The sequence below is a fragment of the Entelurus aequoreus genome, linkage group LG01 (assembly GCF_033978785.1).
Source record: "Entelurus aequoreus isolate RoL-2023_Sb linkage group LG01, RoL_Eaeq_v1.1, whole genome shotgun sequence".
NCBI classification, from domain to species: domain Eukaryota; kingdom Metazoa; phylum Chordata; class Actinopteri; order Syngnathiformes; family Syngnathidae; genus Entelurus; species Entelurus aequoreus.
The window spans coordinates 54950834-54977267 of record NC_084731.1 but is presented as its reverse complement, the minus strand read 5'-3'; the positions used below and the strand labels follow the sequence as shown (position 1 = coordinate 54977267).

The 26434-nt window shown below is 42.7% G+C and overlaps 1 protein-coding gene and 1 long non-coding RNA gene across 4 annotated transcripts in view; one reads left to right on the top strand and one right to left on the bottom strand.

The window, feature by feature from the left end:
• Positions 1-26434, top strand: part of LOC133654621 (matrix remodeling-associated protein 8-like) — a 73631-nt gene that overhangs the window by 45648 nt on the left and 1549 nt on the right. For 2 of the 3 annotated variants that reach the window (XM_062054757.1, XM_062054756.1), the window contains 2 exons: positions 4684-4845; positions 26012-26036. In XM_062054757.1, coding sequence (XP_061910741.1) covers positions 4684-4845; positions 26012-26036 — 187 coding nt within the window. Of the gene's footprint in view, positions 1-4683; positions 4846-16450; positions 16966-26011; positions 26037-26434 lie in introns of those variants that run through there. The other variant, XM_062054758.1, reaches the window with a different exon arrangement.
• Positions 4681-21429, bottom strand: LOC133654657 (uncharacterized). Its single transcript, XR_009826898.1, has 3 exons — positions 21318-21429; positions 19410-19554; positions 4681-4841 (listed from the first exon to the last, which is right to left on the bottom strand). It is a non-coding gene; the product is annotated as an uncharacterized LOC133654657 (long non-coding RNA).

Below are 26434 nucleotides of genomic sequence, written 5' to 3'. Positions count from 1 at the left end.
TGGACATGTAAGACGGCAGCTGGAGAGAGTCAATCCAGCTAAGTCAGCAGGCCGTGACCGAGTCAACCCCTGGATCCTGAAGACTTGCGCTGCTCAGCTAACTGGGATCCTGCACTCCATCTTCAACCTGAGTCTGAAGCTAGAACGGATACCAGTGCTATGGAAAACATCCTGCATAGTGCCGGTGCCCAAGAAGCCCATCCCATCGGGCTCAAATGACTTCAGACCTGTTGCCCTGACGTCCCAGGTCATGAAGGTCCTTGAGAAACTTGTGCTGGATCAGCTAAGGCCACTGGTGGCTCCTTCCCTGGATCCCCTACAGTTTGCATATCAGCCCCATGTAGGAGTGGACGATGCTGTTATCTACCTGCTGCATCATGCTCACTCTCACCTGGATGGTGGGAGGGGCACTGTGAGGATCATGTTTTTTGATTTCTCAAGTGCCTTTAACACCATTCAGCCAATTCTGATGAGTGACAAGTTGCTCAGGATGGGTGTCAGTTCATCCATTGTCTTCTGGATCACTGATTACTTGTCTGACAGGCCCCAGTTTGTGCGACTGGGGAGCTCCCTGTCGGATACTGTGGTCAGTGGTGTAGGTTCTCCACAGGGGACCGTCCTGTCTCCTTTCCTGTTCACCCAGACTTCCAGTATAGTTCCAGGTCCTGCCACCTGCAGAAATACTCTGACGACTCTGCTGTGGTCGGGTGTATCGGAGAGGGACGGGAATTGGAGTACAGGACACTGATCGCTGACTTTGTGGAGTGGTCTCAGGCGAACCATCTGGTCCTTAATGTGGACAAGACCAAGGAGCTGGTCATCGACTTCAGAAAGAGAGTGACCCCGGTGGTGCCCATCAAGATCCAGGGCCGGGAGGTGGTAGTAGTGGAGAAGTACAAGTACCTGGGAGTCCACTTGAACAGCAGACTGGACTGGAAGGACAACTGCAAAGCTGTTTACAAGAAGGGCAAAGCAGACTCTTTTTCCTGAGGAAGCTTAGGTCCTTTAATGTGTGCAGCAAGCGGTTGGATATATTTTATCAGTCTGTTGTGGCCAGTGCACTGTACTTTGCAGTGGTTGGTTGGGGGAGCAGCACCAGCAAAAGGGACTCAAACTGGATTGATAAACTGATCCGGAAAGCCGGCCAAACTATTGGCACGCAGTTGGAGGCGTTTGTGTCAGTGAGGGACAGGAGGACACTGGACAAACTGCTCGCCATCATGGACAATCCTGCCCACCCACTCACCTGACAATTAAGGGACAGCGGAGGTCATACTCCAACAGGCTCCTTCAACTTCCTTCCCGCATTGTGCGATTCAAGAACTCCTTCATTCCACACTCCATCCAGCTGTATAATCACTCGCCATACAGCAATAGATGACATCTGCCTATTACCTGAAACCTGACATGTTAGCTACTTCTCTTTGTTTATAATGTTTATAATGTCTATTTTCTATTTTCTGCTGGATCTAATCTCTATTTTATGCTGCTGCTGTCACATATACTGTATATACTGTGCCATTGGTATATATTGTATATATGTTATAGACATAATATAATATATCTGTATGTATATTATTCTGTACATATATTATGTAGATATTCGTATATATGTTAGATTTTTTTATCGCTATATTAGTCTATTTATACCTGCATTGTCCTTTCCATCCTTACACTTTCCATCATTGTAACTGAGCTACTGTGTTGAACAATTTCCTTTGTGGATCATTAAAGTTTGTCCAAGTCTAAGTCTAAGTCTAAAAAATAGCACAATAGCAATAGGAGAGACTATTCATCCATGAAAACCATGGAGTTCATGTAGGCTTTGTGATGCAGTTACATTATTATATCAACTATCAGAGACAGCTTCAGGAAACTCTTCATTTAACATAATGTCCTTTTTTGCTGCTTCAACACAGCTCAATCAACACAGAAACAGGTAAAGTGAAATAACTTAGTTGTTAACTGTAGGTCAATAATGCTTGTCTTTCTCTCAGACAGACAGGGCTTTGCTGTCCGTAACACGCACACACACCCACCGCACAGTGAGCTAACGTTACGCTAAAAGCTAATTAGCCTTCACCTCAAGGACTGCGAGCGAGCTGAACTGCCGCTTATGTTTCTAGAACATCAACGGGCTCATAGTGATGTTACTAGTAGTTGACTGGGAGGTGTTTATTATAATTTGGGGAGAGTCCGCTGCCTTACCTGCTAAACACCTTTCTGCTCACTCCACCGAAGGAGCACTGACTACATGCGCGCTGAATACGCACTGCTGATGGGCTGTTACATGCGCTCTGAATACGCACTGCTGATTGGATGTAACATGCGCTCTGAATACGCACTGCTTATTGGCTGTTACCGCTCTGCGTGTAACCAATCAGATGGTTCTGTGGGTGGGACAATGCTGGGTGCTGCAGAGACGTACTGACAGAGGCAGAGGCAGAAATAAGCAGAGCAGCTTGTTAAGACTCTAGTTTAGGCGGTGGCTCTTCGTTGTTAAGGCGGCCGCCTTAAGAACAAAGCGCTGGGGGAGACCCTGTATTATATATATTCAATCAATCAATCAATCTTTATTTATATAGCCCTATATTCAATATTATATACATACATATACACATATATACACTACCGTTCAAAAGTTTGGGGTCACCCAAACAATTTTGTGGAATAGCCTTCATTTCTAAGAACAAGAATAGACTGTCGAGTTTCAGATGAAAGTTCTCTTTTTCTGGCCATTTTGAGCGTTTAATTGACCCCACAAATGTGATGCTCCAGAAACTCAATCTGCTCAAAGGAAGGTCAGTTTTGTAGCTTCTGTAACGAGCTAAACTGTTTTCAGATGTGTGAACATGATTGCACAACGGTTTTCTAATAATCAATTAGCCTTCTGAGCCAATGAGCAAACACATTGTACCATTAGAACACTGGAGTGATAGTTGCTGGAAATGGGCCTCTCTACACCTATGTAGATATTGCACCAAAAACCAGACATTTGCAGCTAGAATAGTCATTTACCACATTAGCAATGTATAGAGTGTATTTCTTTAAAGTTAAGACTAGTTTAAAGTTATCTTCATGGAAAAGTACAGTGCTTTTCCTTCAAAAATAAGGACATTTCAATGTGACCCCAAATTTTTTAACTGTAGTGTACATACATACATACATACACATATATACATACATACTTAAACAACTATATACTCATACATATATACACATGTATATACACATGTATATACATGTATATATATACACATTAATATTTACATATATACATGATATATACTGTACAAACATGTGCACACACACACACACACACACACACACACACACACACACACACACCCACGCACACACACACACACACACACACATATACATAAATTCTGTACATATATGTATGTAATATACATATATATATACACACACACATATATATATACACATATAATATATAAATACATATATAAATATACACATATGTATGTTTGTATACATATTTGCAAGTTAAAGCATAACAATCAGCCAAGAGGATGCTCTTGACTCAAAACACTCTGAAGTTGAGGTACTACTGTTGTTGGAGCCTATCTATATTATTTATTTATTAATTGTTTTGACAATGAAATCAAATAATGCCAATAATGATGTTGATTAATTATTGGATGTTTTAGATTTCATTGTGATTGACTGATTGTTTTCAGCTGCTCACGCTCCTACTGGTGAGCCACTTCCTCCTCCTATAATTAAGAAGACAGGACAGCTGGGTGCCCTTTGTCTGTCTATTATGTTGAAGGAGTGAGGAGTGAAACAGTTTGTTTACCGCTAAATAAGTTATTTTGATTATGTTGAAAGTCAACCACAAAGAATATTTTTTGTTTGTGAAAAAAAATTATGATCATTTTGAATCTAGAAACATCTCCGCGAGTGCTTATTAAGGAATTTAGTGAGTCATAAACCTCCTCCTCAAGACTACTCTGTATTACTTTATTTTTATTTTTTCGAACCTTTTTTGAACGCAAGAGTAGCCGTTACAACTGTACTATGTATACGTTTTATGCCACCACAACTTGTAATGTTATAACAAACTTTTTCGCTGTGATCATTTTGATTTTGTGAAGCAGTACGCCCTGTGCGAGACCCCCTTTCCACCCCCCGGTATTCCGCCTGTCGAGGGTCCCTATTCAACACACGAGCAAATTAGCGCTCAGCACAAATAAATATAATTTTCCCCCCTCATCCTTGCGGCGCCCTCTCGATAATGCCGCCCATGTGGTCCATTGCTAGAAACACCACCAATCTAAGAAAGTTCTTCTGTCATTTCCTGGGCGTGAAATGATTGAATCCCCCCAGCCTTTCAAATGGTTAACAAAAAAAGCATTGACGACAAAAGTCTGCCAGCGAGAACATGTTTCGTCTCCAAGAAATACATCTGTGGTCTTCCTACCACAGCTAATATGCCAACCAAAACTGCTGACTCCGCAAAAAAACATACACTGTTCATTCTGGGGGAAACTGTTGGAAACATGCATGCCTTCAGCCATTGTTAAAAAACCTAACAGACCTCCATGACGGCAGTGATTTAAGTTCTGGGTGTATTTGCATATTTAGGGTACTTTTGGACTTGTGATGACTATGTTAAGAAGTATGGAAGCTAAAGGTGGAGTATTCCTCACCTTTCAGATGAGGAGAACAAAGTGGAGCCTCCTCGGGTCATCAACGTGGTCCTGCCCGACCAGAGACATCACTTCCTGATGCCGCTCGGCTTCGTTCTCACCGCCTTCCTCCTCCTGGCGTTCATTGTCCTCCTCATCATCCTCATAACGCGCAGACGAAGAACTCTGGGTAGGTATTTACACACGTTAGTAAAGATGGTAACAAAGTTAACAGAGGTATTTACAGTATTTATACATTGGCCATTCGCTTTCCCAGGAAATAAATTGTGTAAATGCAGGATCAAATTAACTGTAAAACATTTTTGGCACATTTATCTTATGGCATATCAATAAATACAGTATTTAAAATAATGAATTTGAACTACATTGAACACTGGGAAAATAGCATTTGCTGCCTGTACCTGCTTCGTAAAATTGTAATTAAAGGGGAACTGTACTTTTGGGGGGAATTTTGCCTATCGTTCGCAATAATTTTGAGAGACAAGAAGACATGTCTTTTTTAAAAATGTATTCTAAAGATGATACAAAAAAAACGCTTGGATGATGCTGCTAAAGTGAGTCACCGTTGTAGTCTTCAAAGTCTCTAAAACAACTTCAAAACCCTCCATCAACGTTTTATATGCACACTGCAAGTATATATATAAAATGTAGTAACAGACACCTTCATAACAATATGTAATATGTACAATGGGGCTTTGGAAGAATGCTTGGCAGGGACAGACAACGTGGAGAAAATTATAACTGGGGATCTGAACACAGATATTCAACGCAAAGATGCGCCTGTCTTCAGATCCTTCAGCAAGTTTTGTAATCTGCACGGTCTTTCCCAGCTAATAGCGCTACCCACAAGGGTGTGTGATTCCACCCAATCAACCATAGATCTCATTCTCACTTCAGACCGGCCTAAAATAAAAAATAGTGGGGTCATGATCTGTTGTCTTAGCGACCACTATCTAACCTTCTGCACCCGTAAAATAGCTAAACCTAAAGCCAATGGCCACATAACAGCCCAATCCAGATCCCTCAAAAAATACTCCAATGACAATTTCGATTTAAAATTAGATGAGTGGGACTGGTCCCCTGTGCTCGTGAGCAACGTGGTCGATGTTGCTTGGGATCGCTTCAAAACGGCGTTCCTAAAGATACTAAATGACATGGCTCCTGTGAAAACAGTCAGGATCAAAGCCCGCTCGGAACCATGGATGAATCCGGACCTATTAGCTGCCATAAAAGACAGAGACAGGAAATACTCTGAATACCAAAAATGTAAAACAGAAGTAGATAAACAACCCAATAATATCAACCTCAAATTACTCCTTTCAACTCTCAAAAAGCAATGCAATAAATTAAGAAATAAGTCAACCAACCTGACTAAATCCTTTAAAAAAAATTACATTAACGACAAAATAGAGGAAAACACAAATAAGCCACGTGAGCTCTGGAAAATTCTCAACAACCAGCTTCCTGGTTGCAGCCAGAAACTTAAAACAAGACTCACCAACATCAGCATCAAGGAGGGTGACTCCCTCATTACAGACAAAATGGAGGTAGCTAGCAGACTTAACATCTTTTTCACCAGCATAGCCGCAACTCTTGTCAACAAGCTGTCCCACCACTCTGGTCGCTTTGGTGTAGAACACATTAAAGCCTTCTACAGAAAGCTAGGAGTATCCAACGATGATTTCAAATTAGAAATGGTCACAGCTGATGAGGTGTTTAAAAAATTGAGCGCGCTCCACCCTAACAAGGCCACCGGCCTTGATAATATTCCCTCCAGATTCCCCCTCCAATGGGCTCACCACCCATAGCAGGGGTCATAGAGGTTGGGTGCGATGTGAGCTGGGCGGATGCCGAAGGCAGGGCACTTGGCGGTCCGATCCTCGGCTACAGAAGCTAGCTCTTGAGACGTGGAACGTCACCTCGCTGGGGGGGAAGGAGCCTGAGCTAGTGCGCGAGGTGGAGAAGTTCCGACTAGACATAGTCGGACTCACTTCGACGCACAGCAAGGGCTCTGGAACCAGTTCTCTCGAGAGGGGCTGGACTCTCTTCTACTCTGGCATTGCCGGCAGTGAGAGGCGATGGGCTGGGGTGGCAATTCTTGTTGCCCCCCGGCTCAGAGCCTGCATGTTGGAGTTCAACCCGGTGGACGAGAGGGTAGCTTCCCTCCGCCTTCGGGTGGGGGAACGGGTCCTGACTGTGGTTTGCGCTTACGCGCCAAACCGCAGCTCAGAGTACCCACCCTTTTTTGATTCACTCGAGGGAGTACTTGTGAGTGCTCCCCCGGGTGATTCCCTCGTTCTACTGGGGGACTTCAACGCTCATGTTGGCAGCGACAGTGAAACCTGGAGAGGCGTGATTGGGAAGAATGGCCGCCCGGATCTGAACCCGAGCGGTGTTTTGTTATTGGACTTTTGTGCCCGTCACAGATTGTCCATAACGAACACCATGTTCAAACATAAGGGTGTCCATATGTGCACTTGGCACCAGGACACCCTAGGCCGCAGTTCTATGATCGACTTTGTAGTTGTGTCGTCGGATTTGCGGCCTCATGTTTTGGACACTCGGGTGAAGAGAGGGGCGGAGCTTTCTACCGATCACCACCTGGTGGTGAGTTGGCTGCGATGGTGGGGGAGGATGCCGGACAGACCTGGCAGGCCCAAACGCATTGTGAGGGTTTGCTGGGAACGTCTGGCAGAGTCTCCTGTCAGAGAGAGTTTCAATTCCCACCTCCGGAAGAACTTTGAACATGTCATGAGGGAGGTGCTGGACATTGAGTCCGAATGGACCATGTTCCGCACCTCTATTGTCGAGGCGGCTGATTGGAGCTGTGGCCGCAAGGTAGTTGGTGCCTGTCGTGGCGGTAATCCTAGAACCCGTTGGTGGACACCGGCGGTGAGGGATGCCGTCAAGCTGAAGAAAGAGTCCTATCGGGTTCTTTTGGCTCATAGGACTCCTGAGGCAGCGGACAGGTACCGACAGGCCAAGCGGTGTGCGGCTTCGGCGGTCGCGGAGGCAAAAACTCGGACATGGGAGGAGTTCGGGGAAGCCATGGAAAACGACTTCCGGACGGCTTCGAAGCGATTATGGACCACCATCCACCGCCTCAGGAAGGGGAAGCAGTGCACTATCAACACCGTGTACGGTGAGGATGGTGTTCTGCTGACCTCGACTGCGGATGTTGTGGATCGGTGGAGGGAATACTTCGGAGACCTCCTCAATCCCACCAACACGTCTTCCTATGAGGAAGCAGTGCCTGGGGAATTTGTGGTGGGCTCTCCTATTTCTGGGGCTGAGGTTGCTGAGGTAGTTAAAAAGCTCCTCTGTGGCAAGGCCCCGGGGGTGGATGATATCCGCCCGGAGTTCCTTAAGGCTCTGGATGCTGTGGGGCTGTCTTGGTTGACAAGACTCTGCAGCATCGCGTGGACATCGGGGGCGGTACCTCTGGATTGGCAGACCGGGGTGGTGGTTCCTCTCTTTAAGAAGGGGAACCGGAGGGTGTGTTTTAACTATCGTGGGATCACACTCCTCAGCCTTCCCGGTAAGGTCTATTCAGGTGTGCTGGAGAAGAGGCTACGCCGGATAGTCGAACCTCGGATTCAGGAGGAACAGTGTGGTTTTCGTCCTGGTCGTGGAACTGTGGACCAGCTCTATACTCTCGGCAGGGTCCTTGAGGGTGCATGGGAGTTTGCCCAACCAGTCTACATGTGTTTTGTGGACTTGGAGAAGGCATTCGACCGTGTCCTTCGGGAAGTCCTGTGGGGAGTGCTCAGAGAGTATGGGGTATCGGACTGTCTGATTGTGGCGGTCCGCTCCCTGTATGATCAGTGCCAGAGTTTGGTCCGCATTGCCGGCAGGAAGTCGGACACGTTTCCAGTGAGGGTTGGACTCCGCCAAGGCTGCCCTTTGTCCCCGATTCTGTTCATAACTTTTATGGACAGAATTTCAAGGCGCAGTCAAGGCGTTGAGGGGATCTGGTTTGGTGGCTGCAGGATTAGGTCTCTGCTTTTTGCAGATGATGTGGTCCTGATGGCTTCATCTGGCCAGGATCTTCAGCTCTCGCTGGATCGGTTCGCAGCTGAGTCTGAAGCGACTGGGATGAGAATCAGCATCTCCAAGTCCGAATCCATGGTTCTCGCCCGGAAAAGGGTGGAGTGCCATCTCCGGGTTGCGGAAGAGACCCTGCCCCAAGTGGAGGAGTTCAAGTACCTAGGAGTCTTGTTCACGAGTGAGGGAAGAGTGGATCGTGAGATCGACAGGCGGATCGGTGCGGCGTCTTCAGTAATGCGGACGCTGTATCGATCCGTTGTGGTGAAGAAGGAGCTGAGCCGGAAGGCAAAGCTCTCAATTTACCGGTCGATCTACGTTCCCATCCTCACCTATGGTCATGAGCTTTGGGTTATGACCGAAAGGACAAGATCACGGGTACAAGCGGCCGAAATTAGTTTCCTTCGTCGGGTGGCGGGGCTCTCCCTTAGAGATAGGGTGAGAAGCTCTGCCATCCGGGGGGAGCTCAAAGTAAAGCCGCTGCTCCTCCACATCGAGAGGAGCCAGATGAGGTGGTTCGGGCATCTGGTCAGGATGCCACCCGAACGCCTCCCTAGGGAGGTGTTTAGGGCACGTCCGACCGGTAGGAGGCCACGGGGAAGACCCAGGACACGTTGGGAAGACTATGTCTCCCGGCTGGCCTGGGAACGCCTCGGGATCCCCCGGGAGGAGCTGGACGAAGTGGCTGGGGAGAGGGAAGTCTGGGCTTCCCTGCTTAAGCTGCTGCCCCCGCGACCCGACCTCGGATAAGCGGAAGAAGATGGATGGATGGATTCCTCAGGGACTCTGCCTCCATCATTGCCCCGATCATCACGCACATAATAAACCTATCAATTACACAAGGCCAAGTACCAAAAGATTTTAAGATAGCAAGAGTAACTCCCCTCTTTAAAAAAGGAAGCAAATTGGAACCTGGCAACTACCGACCTGTTTCTATTCTCAGTTCCGTTTCGAAAGTAATGGAGAAAATAGTTTATGAACAGGTCGATAGTTACCTTGCCACTAATAAACTCATGTACAAATTCCAATCCGGCTTCAGAACTAACCACTCCACTGACACATGCCTTCTCTATCTGACCGACCACATCAAACATGAGGTGGACGCGGGCAAATACTGCGGCATGGTCATGCTGGACCTTCAGAAGGCCTTTGACACCGTTAACCACGCTATACTGTTGGATAAGCTCAGAGCAATCGGATTTAACAAAACCTCATGGAGCTGGATGCAATCTTACTTGGAGGGGAGGGAGCAGATGGTAGAGATGAACGGCACTGTGTCCCCCTCCCTCTCGGTGAGCTGTGGAGTCCCCCAAGGCAGTATATTGGGACCTTTACTGTTCCTAATATTCATAAACGACATGTCATCGGCATGCGACTGTGAATTGTTTTTGTTTGCGGATGACTCTGCCTTGCTGGTATCCGGCAAGGACAAGTCACAAGTGGAGAAAATCCTCAGTGCTGAGCTCTGTAGAACTTGCACCTGGCTCGCTGACAACAAGCTATCCATACACTTGGGTAAAACAGAATTCATCCTGTTTGGGTCCCACATCAAACTTAAGAAAGTCCATGACTTCACCATAAAAGTAGGTGACATTGTTATCACCAGGAAAGATGAGGTCACCTACCTAGGTTCCATTCTAGAGGCTAACCTTTCCTGTGATAAAATGGCAACCAAGGTAATCAAAAAGGTTAGCCAACGAACGAGATTTCTCTACAGAATTTCCTCTCTGGTCAACAAAAGCACCATGAGGATTCTGGCGGGAACTCTCGTTCAACCCTTTTTCGATTACGCATGCACCTCCTGGTACCCCAGCACCTCCAAAACCCTCAAATCTAAACTCCAAACATCTCAGAACAAGCTAGTCAGGTTACTTCTAGACCTCCACCCCAGATCCCACCTCACTCCTACCCACTTCTCTGAAGTGGGCTGGCTCAAGGTGGAGGACAGAGTTAAACAACTTGCACTGGCCTAGTCTATAAAATCCGCTACACCTCCCTGATACCGAAGTACATGTCAAACTACTTCCTTAACGTAAATGACCGCCATAACCACAACACCAGGGGGAGCTCCACTAACCACGTTAAACCCAGATTCCGAACTAACAAAGGTCTTAACTCATTCTCTTTCTATGCCACATCAATGTGGAATGCGCTCCCAACAGGTATAAAAGAAAGGGCATCTCTATCCTCCTTCAAAACCGCAATAAAAGTTCACCTCCAGGCAGCTACAACCCTAAACTAACACCCTCCCCGGATTGCTAATAATCAAATGTAAACAATCAAATGCAGATACTTTTTCTTATGCCTTCTGATCTCTTTCTCTCTCTCTCTCTCTCTATGTCCACTACTTGATGTCCATATCCTCTCCCCCCCTCCACACCCCTGATTGTAAATAATGTAAATAATTCAATGTGATTATCTTGTGTGATGACTGTATTATGATGATAGTATATATGATAGTATATATCTGTATCATGAATCAATTTAAGTGGACCCCGACTTAAACAAGTTGAAAAACTTATTCGGGTGTTACCATTTAGTGGTCAATTGTACGGAATATGTACTTCACTGTGCAACCTACTAATAAAAGTCTCAATCAATCAATCAATCAAAATCAATCAATATACGCACTGCAAGTATATATATATAATGTAGTAACAGACACTTTCATAACAATATGTAATATGTACAATATTTACCGTATTTTGGTCATTTTAATCATTGCCGAAAGTAATTATTCTGCACATTTATTTCCGTTTCCATAGCAGTGCACATCTGACTTCTGGCAACAAATGTGCGTTCCTACTTCGGGAAACAAAACCGTTGTGTGTCTTTTAATCATGGCAGACTTGGTAACAAACAACGAAGATGACTATTTTTGGACAAATGAGGATTCACAACCTTATCTTTTTGAATCTGAATATACTGAGGATGAACTACTGCTTTTAGAAGCGAGCACAAAGGAAGAGTGAGACGTTGGAGCAGACGGAAGCCGAGACAGTGAGGTGAAAGTGACTCGAAGCTGCAAAATGTTGAAGTTGAAGCAATGCTATTTCGACAAAAATTGAGTGCTTACCCAAATAAACTGGAAAAAATGTCCCCGGACAGCTGGCCCAAACGCGTAACTGTCCATCGAGTGAGTCACACTTTATATTGATTATGATACACGGACCACGTCATGCGTGTTAGTACATCTACAGTACATACACTGTCTGATTGATTGATTGATTGAAACTTTTATTAGTAGATTGCAAAGTGAAGTACATATTCCGTACAATTGACCACTAAATGGTAACACCCGAATAAGTTTTTCAACTTGTTTAAGTCTGGGTCCACTTAAATTGATTCATGATACAGATATATACTATCATCTTAATACAATCACACAAGATAATCATCAGAGTATATACATTGAATTATTTACATTCTTAACAATCCGGGGGGAGGGGGGGGGGGTAGGTTTGGTTGGTATCAACACTTCAGTCATCAACAATTGCATCATCAGAGAAATGGACATTGGAACAGTGTAGGACTGACTTGGTAAGATATGTACAGCAAGTAGTGGACAGAGAGAGAGATCAGAAAGTATAAGAAAAAGTGTCTACATTTGATTATTTACATTTGATTATTTACAATCCAAAGAGGTATGATGTGGAAGGGAGGGTGCTAGTTTAGGGTTGAAGTTGCCTGGAGGTGTTCTTTTAGCGCGGTTTTGAAGGAGGATAGAGATGCCCTTTCTTTTACACCTGTTGGGAGTGCATTCCATATTGATGTGGTATAGAAAGAGAATGAGTTAAGACCTTTGTTAGATCGGAATCTGGGTTTAACGTGGTTAGTGGAGCTCCCTCTGGTGTTGTGGTTATGGCGGTCATTTACGTTAAGGAAGTAGTTTGACATGTACTTCAGTATCAGGGAGGTGTAGCGGATTTTATAGACTAGGCTCAGTGCAAGTTGTTTTAATCTGTCCTCCACCCTGAGCCAGCCCACTTTGGAGAAGTGGGTAGGAGTGAGGTGGGATCTGGGGTGGAGGTGCCGTTCACCTCTACCACCTGTTTCCTCCCCTCCAAGTAAGATTGCAGACAGCTCGATGAGGTTTTATCAAATGCAATTGCTCTGAGTTTATCCAACAGTATAGCGTGGTTAATGGTGTCAAAGGCCTTCTGAAGGTCAAGCATGACCATGCCGCAGTATTTGCCCGCGTCCACCTCATGTTTGATGTGGTCGGTCAGATAGAGAAGGCATGTGTCAACGGAGCGGTTAGTTCTGAAGCCGGATTGGAATTTGTACATGAGTTTATTAGTGGCAAGGTAACTATCGACCTGTTCATAAACTATTTTTTCCATTACTTTCGAAATGGAACGGAGAATAGAAACAGGTCGGTAGTTGCCAGGTTCTAATTTGCTTCCTTTTTTAAAGAGGGGAGTTACTCTTGCTATTTTGAAATCTTTTGGTACTTGGCCTTGTGTAATTGAGAGGTTCATTATGTGCGTGATGATTGGGATAATGGTGGTGGCAGAGTCCCTGAGGAATCTGGAGGGGATATTGTCAAGGCCGGTGGCCTTGTTTGGGTGGAGCGCGCTCAATTTTTTAAGCACCTCGTCAGCAGAGACTATTTATAATTTGAAATTGTTGTTGGATACTCCTAGCTTTCTGTATAAGGCTTTAATGTGTTCTACACCAAAGCGACCAGAGTGGTGGGACAGCTTGTTGACTAGAGTTGTGGCTATGCTGGTGAAAAAGGTGTTAAGTCTGCTTACTACCTTCATTTTGTCTGTAATGAGGGAGTCACCCTCCTTGATGTTGATGAGTTTGGTTTCTGGCTGCAACCAGGAAGCTGGTTGTTGAGGATTTTCCAGAGCTCACGTGGCTTATTTGTGTTTTCCTCTATTTTGTCGGTAATGTAATTTTTTTTTAAGGATTTAGTCAGGTTAGTTGTCTTATTTCTTAATTTATCGCATTGCTTTTTGAGTGTTGAAAGGAGTAATTTGAGGTTATTATTGGGTTGTTTATCTACTTCGGTTTTGCACTTTTGGTATTTTCTGTCTCTGTCTTTTATGGCAGCTAATAGGTCCGGATTCACCCATGGTTCAGAGCGGGCTTTGATCCTGACTGTTCTCACGGGAGCCATGTCATTTAGTATCGTTAGGAACGCTGTTTTGAAGCGATCCCAAGTATCATCGACCAGGTTGCTCGTGAGCACAGGGGACCAGTCCCACTCACCTAATTTTAGGTTGAAATTATCACTTGAGTATTTTTTAAGGGATCTAGATTGGGCTGTTACGTGGCCGTTGGCTTTGGGTTTAGCTATTTTGCGGGTGCAGAAGGTTAGATAGTGGTCGATAAGACCACAGATCATGACCCCACTATTTTTTATTTTAGACCGCTCTGAAGTGAGAATGAGATCTATGGTTGATTGGGTGGAATCACACACCCTTGTAGGTAGTGTTATTAGCTGGGAAAGACCGTGTAGATTACAAAGCTTGCTGTAGGATCTGAAGACAGGTGCCCCTCTGCGTTGAATATCTGTGTTCAGATCTCCAGTTATAATTTTCTCCATGTTGTCTACCCCAGCCAAGCACTCCTCGAGAGCCCCATAGAAATCACTCTGATTGGGGGGTCTACATACAGTCACTATCAGTACCGGCTTCGCGTTTTTAAATTTGATTTCCGCCCACACAGATTCAAGGGCATTGTGGTTGAGATCAGTGCGAGTTATGTATTCAATATCCTGGTGAATATACATACGACACCCCCACCATGTTTATTACTGTCCTTTCTGATAACCGAAAAGTTTTCTATCTCTATCTCTGAGTCAGAAACACTTTGATCTAATTTGGTTTCAGAGAAACACAGTATTTTTACCTTTTGGTTCCAGAGAGGCTGTTCACATTAAGGTGGATGATGTGTAGTCCACTGGAACCAAAAAGAGCATCAGAGTCCGCTGTGTAGTGGTAATGTCCAGAAAAAGGAGGGGGGATACAAATCCGTGATCCACAATAGAAAAAGGAGAAAGTGTGGAATCAAACGAGCCTTTGATTGTATGCTACAGTGGGAGCGAAAGAAAATGCGACTGTTCATCATGGGAGCCAGCAGGATAACTGTGGCTAACTGTGTACAAACAAAACATGAAATAATACTTTACAGATACTGTAATATTATTGTAAATATATTGTAAACAGATTGGTGTCCTATCGCATTGTGTTGTGCATTACGATCTCATTCACGTTTCGTGCTGCCGTAGAAGCTAGCTTATCTCTTTCCGTAGCTTCTGCGGCTAATACCGTAGCATGCCGATGTGTTACTACGACAGAAAAAGAGTTCCTCAGTGTTCACTCTTACAATAACAATATTGCTACAGTTTTCTTTTTATACAGGTTACAGAACGGTATTTTAAAGTGATTTAGAGGTAGAATTAATTGCTAACATTAGCTGCATTGTTAGCCACCTAGAACGAGATGATTTTTACATGTTAGAATGCAAAAAAATAATAATTATGTCTTCTTGTCTCTCATGATTGTGAACGATAGACTAGAATAAAATAAAGAACTTTAACAATGAAATATAATAATTTTCCTTCAGCAGGTTTATATATTTGACATATTTGGATCACTCTACTTAAAGTTGGTTCTCTTCAAAACCAAAATTCACACCTTAGTTTTACGTCAATCTTGCTACGTTTTTTACACCATCCCCTCGAATTTTGTTTTCATATTAGAGACGTGTCATTCATGAAGGAGTCAATTCTTTTGAACGGTTTGTTTTAGGGAACGATGAGAACTGACTCGCTGTTGTGAGCCGTTTCTAGGAACATGCAGAGACAACTTCGCCCGACTGGCAACTTAACTAAATAATTACAAGTTTTGAAATTATTTTTAATGGATTTTATTATATAATTTTTGTATTCACTTTTATGGTTCATTGTTCTGATGTAGGTCACATGATGTACACTAAATAGCATAGAACATTTTTGTATATACATATTTTATCATGCCCTATTTTTAATTGAAATTGTATTTACACTTTTGTAAACATATACATATCACATTATTGTGTTGTGAATTTGTATCTGTATTATTGAAATGCCACTAAGTCAGTGGTTCTTAACCTGGGTTCGATCGAACCCTAGGGGCTTCAGGGGTTCGGCGGAGCCTCCGCCGCGGAGGTCAAGACACACCCGACTCATTGCGTAAATAAAAACTTCTCCCTACCGGCGTATTATGGATACCCTCAAACAAAGTTCCCTCTAATTTTCCATATGCGTGAGCAAACGCAAAAACTCCTTGAGCATTCAGTGGAGCACATGTGAGAACACCTGTCCCAAACCTGACTAAATAACAAATTACATGTTTTATTATTATAATCAAATGACAGCTGTCATTTCCATGAGATTATTTTCTAATAAAAGTGTTTTGGCCCACTTACAATGACAATAACAAAAAATATTATTTTTCATGAGCTGTGTACTAGTATTGTATGTCTGGGTGGAAAACGAAGAAAAGGAACAGACTTTGCTGTGAAAATAAATAAATAATTTTATTTGATCATTTATCATTTAAAATGACATGAGAGTGGCACTTGCCAAGATGAAGCCACGTATATTTGAACTGGTCTCTCAAATGCAACAGCAGAAGTCACACTGATTTGCAGGTGTGTAATTGGTTGTAAGTTCATGCACTGTGTTGGTTTTGTTCTTTGAACAAGGTGATGTTCATGCACGGTTCATTTTGCAGAGGTGGGACCAAGTCATTGTTTTGCAAGTCACAAGTAAGTCTCAAGTCTTTGCCCTCAAGTCTCGAGTCAAGTCCCGAGTCAAGACAGGCAAGTCCCGAGTCAAGTCTAAAGTCAAGACTGGAAAGTCTCAAGTCAAGTCCCAAGTCCTGCATTTTGAGTTTCGAGTCCTTTCAAGTCCTTTTAACCACAGACTAATATATTTACACAGATTGTGTATGCTTTTAAAACGCTGAATTTATTTATTAAAACAAGTACATTGGAAATTGCAGGGAAAAAAATAGTGCTGACATTGCACTTCTTAATAGCACTATTAAAGTTAAAGTTAAAGTTAAAGTACCAATGATTGTCACACACACACTAGGTTAACCAGTCATTTTAAACATTTAACTCATTCCTTTACAGAATAAACACATTTGAAAAAACAAGTGCAATTGTACTTATTTGCACAAAAGTGTTAACATTGTATTTCCATGGCATATTGCATTGTAACTAGTTCCACAGCAGTTTCTATCCTGTTCTTACCTTATCTCATCTCATACTGTATGTGTGTTGATGTGTGCGTACACATGAAAAACATAACAAATACATGAACATAACAATGAACAGAGTTGTACTTTTTAGATGTCAGGGCCCTATGCAATATGTACACATACTCTTAATAAAGTACACATTTTAACTGACCTTTATTTGACTATGTTTGTCTTTTTGTAGGTGGCTAAAATACACGGTGCAGCTGACCGCCGTCTAACGTTACGTTACTGTGTGTGATACATTGACTAACGTAACGTAAAGTATAGGTACCTCATGCAACCCTGCTTAAAAAAAATCACTTGACAAAACGTATGAATAAGGTAGCGAACTGCAGTGGACGCAACAGATTGCCGTGTTTGCAATGACGTTATAACCATAGACATCTTTTAAGTAGACGCAGCATTGGCTGCTGTGACACGAGCAATTTGGCCGCCATCTTGAAGTGGTGATGAGGAGCCGGCGAGCAGCCTAAACTGACAGTTTACATGTAGAAAACAAAGATGCCGGGCTGGTGTTCAGCGTTTTCCTGCTCAAATGAGCGGACTGTTGAAAATAGGAATCGGGGGATTACTTTTCACAAGTAAGATTTAACATTAACGTACTATTAGTTGTATTTGGTGAAAAGAATATTACCACAGAGTTGAGAAGGAGCAAAGATCTTCAATATTTGTATGTGAAAATCACAAATAAATCTTCTGGGGGAGGATGACGCCCCTACAGGTGTTTGGTTTACAAACTTTCAGCCCCACCTAAAACAAAATTCACCAGCCGCCACTGATTATGATGTGTTCTCATTTTAGGCAAAGTATAAGACAATACTTTCTTAACAGTATAATTTTAACTAGGAATAAGTCTTCAAGTAACAATATTAAAATACTAACATTGTTGGGTAAAACAAAATTTAGTTTTATTCTGAATCCAGTGAAACAATTTGGTGGTTTTAGCTGACATAAAGACTTTCAGGTGTTTGTATATGTTTATGTTAAAGTATTTGGCAGACGCTTTTATCCAAAGCGACATACATAAAAAATACATATAAAACAATCACTGTAAACATGATCATTTAAGGGAAGAATGTAATACAAAATATCAATACAAAGTGTCAAGACAGAATAAACTCTCTGCTGCTACAGCAACAGAGATACAGTTTATAGGTCCCTAAGATATATAGATATCTAATGTATTCATACATTGTTTATGTAGAATATACGCATGTATATATAACCTAATCATATTGTTTCTTGAACTTAAAAATAGCTGACCATTTTTTCCCCCTTCTCTGGGATTATATTCCCAGTTTTGATCTCGGACGTCTGGTCACTTATAGCATGTAAGAATATTCTATTACTGTTAAGCAAACTATGAATAATAAAACACGGCAAAACATGTGTCCTTTATCATAGCTACACGTATGACGAAAAAGCGCGTGAAAATCAGTGGTATTCAGTGAGGTAAAATTAATTAAATGCGCTGACAGTTCATTGCTCCTGCCAAATGAATTGCACTGAGTGGAGCGGATCACCACTCTAAGATGGCGGCCCCGCGTCTCGTCTGCGCCAGTAGGCAGTAGCGCTCGATGCTGCGTACCCTTATACGATGTCTATGGTTTACAGTGAGTTTACAGCCTCACTGATTTAACTACACAGCAAATAAAAGTTATGTTACTTAGCCAATAAACGTTAGCTTACATTCAAAACTTACCCTTCTGTTTGCAACTTCAAATGTCAAACGAAGTTGGAGTTGTTGCAATTCGTTTTTTGTTGACCAAGTTGTAGTTTTAATACCCGAACGAAACTATCTTTGGCGTCATTTTTCCTCACCAGCGCGTTGTTTGAGAGCTCTTCTTCGTTGGTTGTTCTGCAATTTGATTGGATGAATGCGGTGGGACGAAAACAACATGGATCTAATTAAATTGGCTGTTGTACTGACAGACACACGCTGACAAAGCGCACACTCCCTGACAGACATACACACGTACACTTTGGAAGATATGGAGAGCTCCCGAATAACTTTTTAATCGTTGGGTTTTGGGGAAAGTAGCAAGTCATGTCAAGTCAGAAGGCTCAAGCCCAAGTGAAGTCACAAGTAATTGATGTTAAAGTCCAAGTCGAGTTGCAAGTCTCTTTACATTTTGTCAAGTCGAGTCTAAAGTCATCAAATTCATGACTCGAGTCCAAGTCATGTGACTCGAGTCCACACCTCTGTCATTTTGTGCACCAGTAAAAAAAACATATAACTTTGCCTTGAATTTGAAAAATATATACAGTATATATTTTTTTCTCTAAAGAAGAGTTCGGTGAATGTGTATATGAAACTGTTGGGGTTCGGTACCTTCAACAAGGTTAAGAACCACTGCACTAAGTTCTTTAGTTTAGGGATAATTAAAAATATTGATATCACTGTCAAAGCATGGGGACATGGGACCACCTTAAGGAATGTTTACAGTCCATCCATCCATTTTTCTACCGCTTGTCCCTTCGGGGTCGCGGGCGGGGTGCTGGAGCCTATTCCAGCTGCACACGGGCGGAAGGTAGGGTACACCCTGGACAAGTCGCCACCTCATTGCAGAATGCTTACAGTAAAAACAAAAAATGAATACAATTATTGCCAATATTTCAGAAACATTGTTACCAATACAGTAATATTTGGGTAAACGTAAATTATTAGTATCCACATCTTATCTTATAATGCCTACGAGTGATAATTTTGCTACTAAAAAATAAAATAACAGAGAAAAAAAAAAGAACTATAATAACGAGCCAGTCTTTGGAACGGCTCCCATCAAACTAAAACAGCCGTAAACCCCATCTCTAATTCATAGTTTCCAAGTCACGTGGTCCACAGGAAGTTGCATCACCAGCATGTCATGAGAACATAGACATCTTATAAGTAGACGCAGCATCGACCGCTACTGCCTACTGGCGCTGACGAGACGTGGGGCCGCCATCTTGGAGTGGTGATCCGCTCCACTTAGTGCAATTCATTTGGCAGGAGCAATAAACTGTCAGCGCATTTAATTAATCTTACCTCACTGAATACCACTGATTTTCGCACGTTTTTTTGTCATACGTGTAGTTATGATAAAGGACACATGTTTTGGCGTGTTTTATTATTTATAGTTTGCTTAACAGTAATAGAATATTCTTACATGCTATAAGTGACCAGACGTCCGACATCAAAACTGGGAATATAATCCCAGAGAAGGGGGAAAAATACGGTCAGCTATTTTTAAATTGAAGAAACAATATGATTAGGTTATATATACATGCGTATATCCTACATAAACAATGTATGAATACATTAGATATCTTTATATCTTAGGGACCTATAGACTGTATCTCTGTTGCTGCAGCAGCAGAGAGTTTATTCTGTCTTGACACTTTGTATTGATATTTTGTATTACATTCTTCCCTTAAATGATTACAGTGATTGTTTTATATGTATTTTTTATGTATGTCGCTTTGGAAAAAAGTCCCACACATTTCACGAAGGTGGGATACACAAAATTGGGTTGGAAAAGCTAGATTAAATTTAGACTTGTATAATACTGTATAGCCACTGTCCATCTGATTGTCCAGTTAGCTAATATATATTATCCCCCCCGCCCCCCCTACACAATCTGGACTGTGGTCCTAACTGTTGGCTTTTAAAATCTTTATCTTCATCATTTATTTCAACTTTATGTTATTCAAGTATGACATTTTTAAATTTAATTAATTTAATTGACAAGCAATTCTATTATGGTCATACTCCTGTTTGCTAGCGGCTACGAGTTCAGATCTTTGCTCCTTCTCAGCTCTGTGATAATATTCTTTTCACAAAATACCATCAATAGCACGTTAATGTTAAATCTTACTTGTGAAAAGTAATCCTTTGTTTCCTATTTTCAACAGTCCGCTCATTTGAGCAGGAAAACGCTGAACACCAGCCCGGCATCTTTGTTTTCTACCTGTCAACTGTCAGTTTAGGCTGCTCGCCGGCTCCTCATCACCACTTCAAGATGGCGGCCGAATTTCTCGCGTCACAGCAGCCAATGCTGCGTCTACTTATAAGATGTCTATGCATGAGAAGGCTAAAAAGTAGGACCTGCTCACTCATCTTTTTGCCATATTTGATTTTACAACTATAACAGGGTGTAGCATTTTAGCACAGTTCTGTCACCTTTTTATAACAACGAATCACATCAATGTGGTTTTAGTGTCTATATGCACCCCAAGAGCATACACTCCGTTGCTAATGCTAAGCTAACAACACACTCCTGTCACTTTCATACCTGTTTTGCATATGAATCGTTTTCAGCTTAAGAACCTTGCACAAAAAATGAAGTAAATTCACCTGAGGTGGGCCAATACACATTTTGAGTTGTTCAATCCAGAATGTGTATTATCAGAGGTGCCACAAATAATAGTGTAAACTGTATCCGCGCTGTTTTAGTGTTCGTCTCTACTTCCTGGTTCCCACCATGCCTCACTGCGAATATTAATGAGGCAGCTGTTTAAGAGCAGTGGGCGTGGTTGGGGCGTGGCCAAGGGCGTGGTTAAGAGGAGAGTATATTTACAGCTAGAATTCACCAAATCAAGTATTTCACATATATATATAATATATATATATATATATATATATATATGTATGAAATACTTGACTTTCAGTGAATTCTAGCTATATATATATTTTATTTTAATTTTATTATACATATAAATAAAAGACATACTTGAATTTCAGTATTCTGCAGGCTATCCGGTAGGTGGCAGTATTATCCTGTTTAAGAGTGTCACAACATTGCTGTTTATGGCAGACGAACTGCTTTACAGTAGACTAAACGTGACTGCTGTTGTTGTGTGTTGTTACCGCGCTGGGAGGACGTTAATGAAACTGCCTAACAATAAACCCACATAAGAAACCAAGAACTCTCTCTGCTTGTTGTGCACTCTACTCTCTAAAAGCCGTAGATGTTATGACGTCATTGGGCAGGCAAGCTGCTGGGAAAGCGGACATGAGAACGGCTGTCCCCACTCAGGTCCGCATTGAGCTGGAGGGGGCGTGGCCTCCAGCTCCGGCTGAATACCGGGAGTTTGTCGGGAGAAGGGAGGTTGTCGGGAGAGGCGCTGAATACCGGGATTCTCACGCTAAAAACGGGAGGGTTGGCAAGTATGACCTAACGTCACATGTCTGCTAAAATTTTAAAGGTTGTGTATTTTCAAATAATAGCCTATCTAAAAAGCAATAGTACAAATGTAAGAAATAAGACCAAAAAATTTGATTAAAAAAAAAAATTAATAATAATAATATACTTAGTCACCTATAACACAAAGTTTTGTCTTTCAATATATATATCTGTTTTTAGCAGTTTTTATTTTTGAATAAAAAGCATATCAAAATGGTCTCCCCATACTTGACTTTTCAGTATGTGGCCCTTGGTGATAAAAGTTTAGACACCCCTGATCTAAAATATTACAAGCTTTCAATAAAAAATAAAATATACTTAAAATATAAATACAGTTTAGTTAGCTAATTAAAAAATAAAATACTAAATTATGAATTAATTTTAAAAATTACAACAACCATAATAAACACTGTTAAATGTGTAACTGAACATTAATATTTTTGACACATCGTATTATTATTATTATTTTATACTTACATGTGGAAAAACTATAGTAAAAATGTATAAAGAAAAAAAGTTATGTATGCAATGAGAAGAAGAGTAAATATTCTAACTAATAATAATAATAATAATAATAATTCACTTAGTCACCAATAATGCAAAGCTGAAACAAAATATGTTTTTAAGCATTTTTTTTTATTGATAACATTTTTAATAAAAATACATCAATATGGCGCCCCTATACTTTTACTTTTCAGTATGCAGTATAAAAAGTATCGATGTTTTGATTTCAGTATCGCTCCGCACATCACTATCTCAAACTGTACTACGTGTACCACGAGTGGTACGCCAACGAATTGATTCACTATTTAAGTACAGTGTTTTATTTTCCTATATTCCAACACAGTGTTACTGTTCAAACTGTGTGTGATGTTATAGTGGCCAAAAATATGACATACACTTGTTGAATAAAACCTCTGCCTTGTTTGTAATGAATACGTAGGGCTACTACGCTACTGTATTTCAATGTCAGTCATTATGGTGGTACTTGGAGAGTACCATTGTTGTTTTCTAAGGTGGCACTTGGTGGAAATGGTTAGCATGCTAGCATAGTAACATTAACATGCTAACTTTTTAAATTAAAAGTTTTAACTCTTTGGTAATTGGCGAAAAGATCAAGCTGAATCCTCTAAAAAGCGTACTATTTGGGGTGACCCCGCTGTCATCTTCCATCCATCCATCCATCTTCCTCCGCTTATCCAAGGTCGGGTCGCGGGGGCAGCAGCCTAAGCAGGGAAGCCCAGACTTTCCTCTTCCCAGCCACTTCGTCCAGCTCTTCCCAGGGGATCCCGAGGCCTTCCCAGGCCAGCCGGGAGACATAGTCTTCCCAAGGCGCTCGGGTGGCATCCTGACCAGATGCCCGAACCACCTCATCTGGCTCCTCTCGATGTGGAGGAGCAGTGGCTTTACTTTGAGCCCCTCCCGGATGACAGAGCTTCTCACCCTATCTCTAAGGGAGAGCCCCACCACCCGGCGGAGGAAACTCTTTTCAGCCGCTTGTACCCGTGATCTTGTCCTTTCGGTCATAACCCAAAGCTCATGACCATAGGTGAGGATGGGAACGTAGATCGACCGGTAAATTGAGAGCTTTGCTTTCCGGCTCAGCTCCTTCTTCACCACAACGGATCGGTACAACGTCCGCATTACTGAAGACGCCGCACCAATCCGCCTGTCCATCTCACGATCCACTCTTCCCTCACTCGTGAACAAGACTCCTAGGTACTTGAACTCCTCCACTTGGGGCAGGGTCTCCTCCCCAACCCGGAGAAGGCATTCCACCTTTTTTCAGGCGAGAACCATGGACTCGGACTTGGAGGTGCTGATTCTCATCCTAGTCGCTTCACACTCGGCTGCGAACCGATCCAGTGAGAGCTGAAGATCCTGGCCAGATGAAGCCAGCAGGACCACATCATCTGCAAAAAGCAGAGACCTAATCCTGCAGCCACCAAACCGGGTCCCCTTAACGCCTTGACTGCGCCTAGAAATTCTGTCCATAAAAGTTATGAACAGAATCGGTGACAAAGGGCAGCGTTGGCGGAGTCCAACCCTCACTGGAAATCTGTCCGACTTACTGCCGGCAATGCGGACCAAGCTCTGACACTGATCGTACAGGGAGCGGACCGCCACAATCAGACAGTCCGATACCCCATACTCTCTGAGCACTCCCCACAGGACTTCCCGACGGACACGGTTGAATACCTTCTCCAAGTCCACAAAACACATGTAGACTGGTTGGGCAAACTCCCATGCACCCTCAAGGACCCTGCCGAGAGTATAGAGCTGGTCCACAGTTCCACGACCAGGACGAAAACCACACTGTTCCTCCTGAATCCGAGGTTCAACTGCCTGGCGTAGCCTCCTCTCCAGTACACCTGAATAAACCCTACCGGGAAGGCTGAGGAGTGTGATCCCATGATAGTTGAAACACACCCTCTGGTTCTCCTTCTTAAAGAGAGGAACCACCACCCCGATCTGCCAATCCAGAGGTACCGCCCCTGATGTCCACGCGATGCTGCAGAGTCTTGTCAACCAAGACAGCCCCACAGCATCCAGAGCCTTAAGGAACTCCGGGCGGATATCATCCACCCCCCGGGGCCTTGCCACCGAGGAGCTTTTTAACTACCTCAGCAACCTTAGCCCCAGAAATAGGAGAGCCCACCACAGATTCCCCAGGCACTGCTTCCTCATAGGAAGACGTGTTGGTGGGATTGAGGAGGTCTTCGAAGTATTCCCTCCACCGAGCCACAACATCCACAGTCGAGGTCAGCAGAACACCATCCGCACCATACACGGTGTTGAGAGTGCACTGCTTCCCCTTCCTGAGGCGGCTGATGGTGGTCCAGAATCGCTTCGAAGCCGTCCGGAAGTCGTTTTCCATGGCTTCCCCGAACTCCTCCCATGTCCGAGTTGGGGTCAGGCCCGGCCACCAGGCGCTCACCATCGTGACCCAACTCCTGGCCTGGCTCCAGAGGGGGGCCCCGGTGACCCGCGTCCGGGCGAGGGAAATCTGAGTCCTTGTTGTTGCATTCCCATAGAAGTCTTCGAGCTGCTCTTTGTCTGATCCCTCACCTAGGACCTGTTTGTCTTGGGAGACCCTCCATGCCCCCGGACAACATAGCGCCTAGGATCATTGGGACACGCAAACTCCTCTACCACGGTAAGGTGGCAGCTCAGAGAACTGTCATCTTCTCTTAGCAAATCCAAAAAGAACATGGTAGTATTCACTACTTTATTGCCTAGGAGACTCATTGTGCTAAATTAGAAGGCAACAGCCACACCCGCTGGATTAAATATGTTCTTTATTTCCTTAAATTGGTGAAAATTAGGCTGACGTTCAAGGGTTGTTCTGTGAAGTTTCAGGAAGTACGGGATGGTTTCCTAAAATACATCAAAGAGACTGTTCTCAAATTTAACCTCGATTGAACAGTAATTGAAAGGTAGATAATTGATGAGCCTTTTGTCTGATTTTGTGTATTGCTGCACCAGGTTGGGGACATTCAGGAGCGCAGTTGTCTGTGGCTTCATGTCAATATTTGCCTATTTGACTGAAACGTGTTTTTTTTTCTAGATTATTATTTTTATTTTATTTTTAATATAATTTTTGTGGGGTACTTCATTGGGGAGAGAAAAACAATAATATTTGACATGTGTTCAATTGTATTTCTGGACTGTAAATGCAATTAACAAATGTTTAAAAAACAAAAATACTTGGCAGAGTTTCGGGTTTTATTTTCAAATGTGTAGCGAAGCCTCTTTCCCCCCCCAAAATGTTTTATCTATATGGGTGTATACACCCACTTTGAGACAATTCCTGTGTTAGACTGTCTTTTAGGTGTACACTAAACATATTTTCTTTTTGTTGTAGAGTTGTATTCGGTGGCATCCATGAGGTGAGTACTGTGAAGACACGCGCACGAGCACGCACACACACGCACGCACACACACACACACACACACACGCACACACACACACACACACTTGTATTTGTTACCTTCTTGAGACCTCCGAATAATGCGGAACTCTTTAGGACCACCCTTTCTAGACATATAAAGATTTGTATTTACAACATTAATAATATATACATACTATGCAAATATAAAAAAGCTTCTTGTGAAAAATGAGTTGTAATTTCACAAGAAAAAGGTCACAATTTCACAAGAAAAACTTTTGGCAGTATTATTATAAAAGTCGTAATTTTACTCAACGGATGTCAAAATTTTACAAGAAAAACTGAACATTTGTGCATTATTACAATAAAAGTTGGAATTCTACTGAATAAAAGTCGCA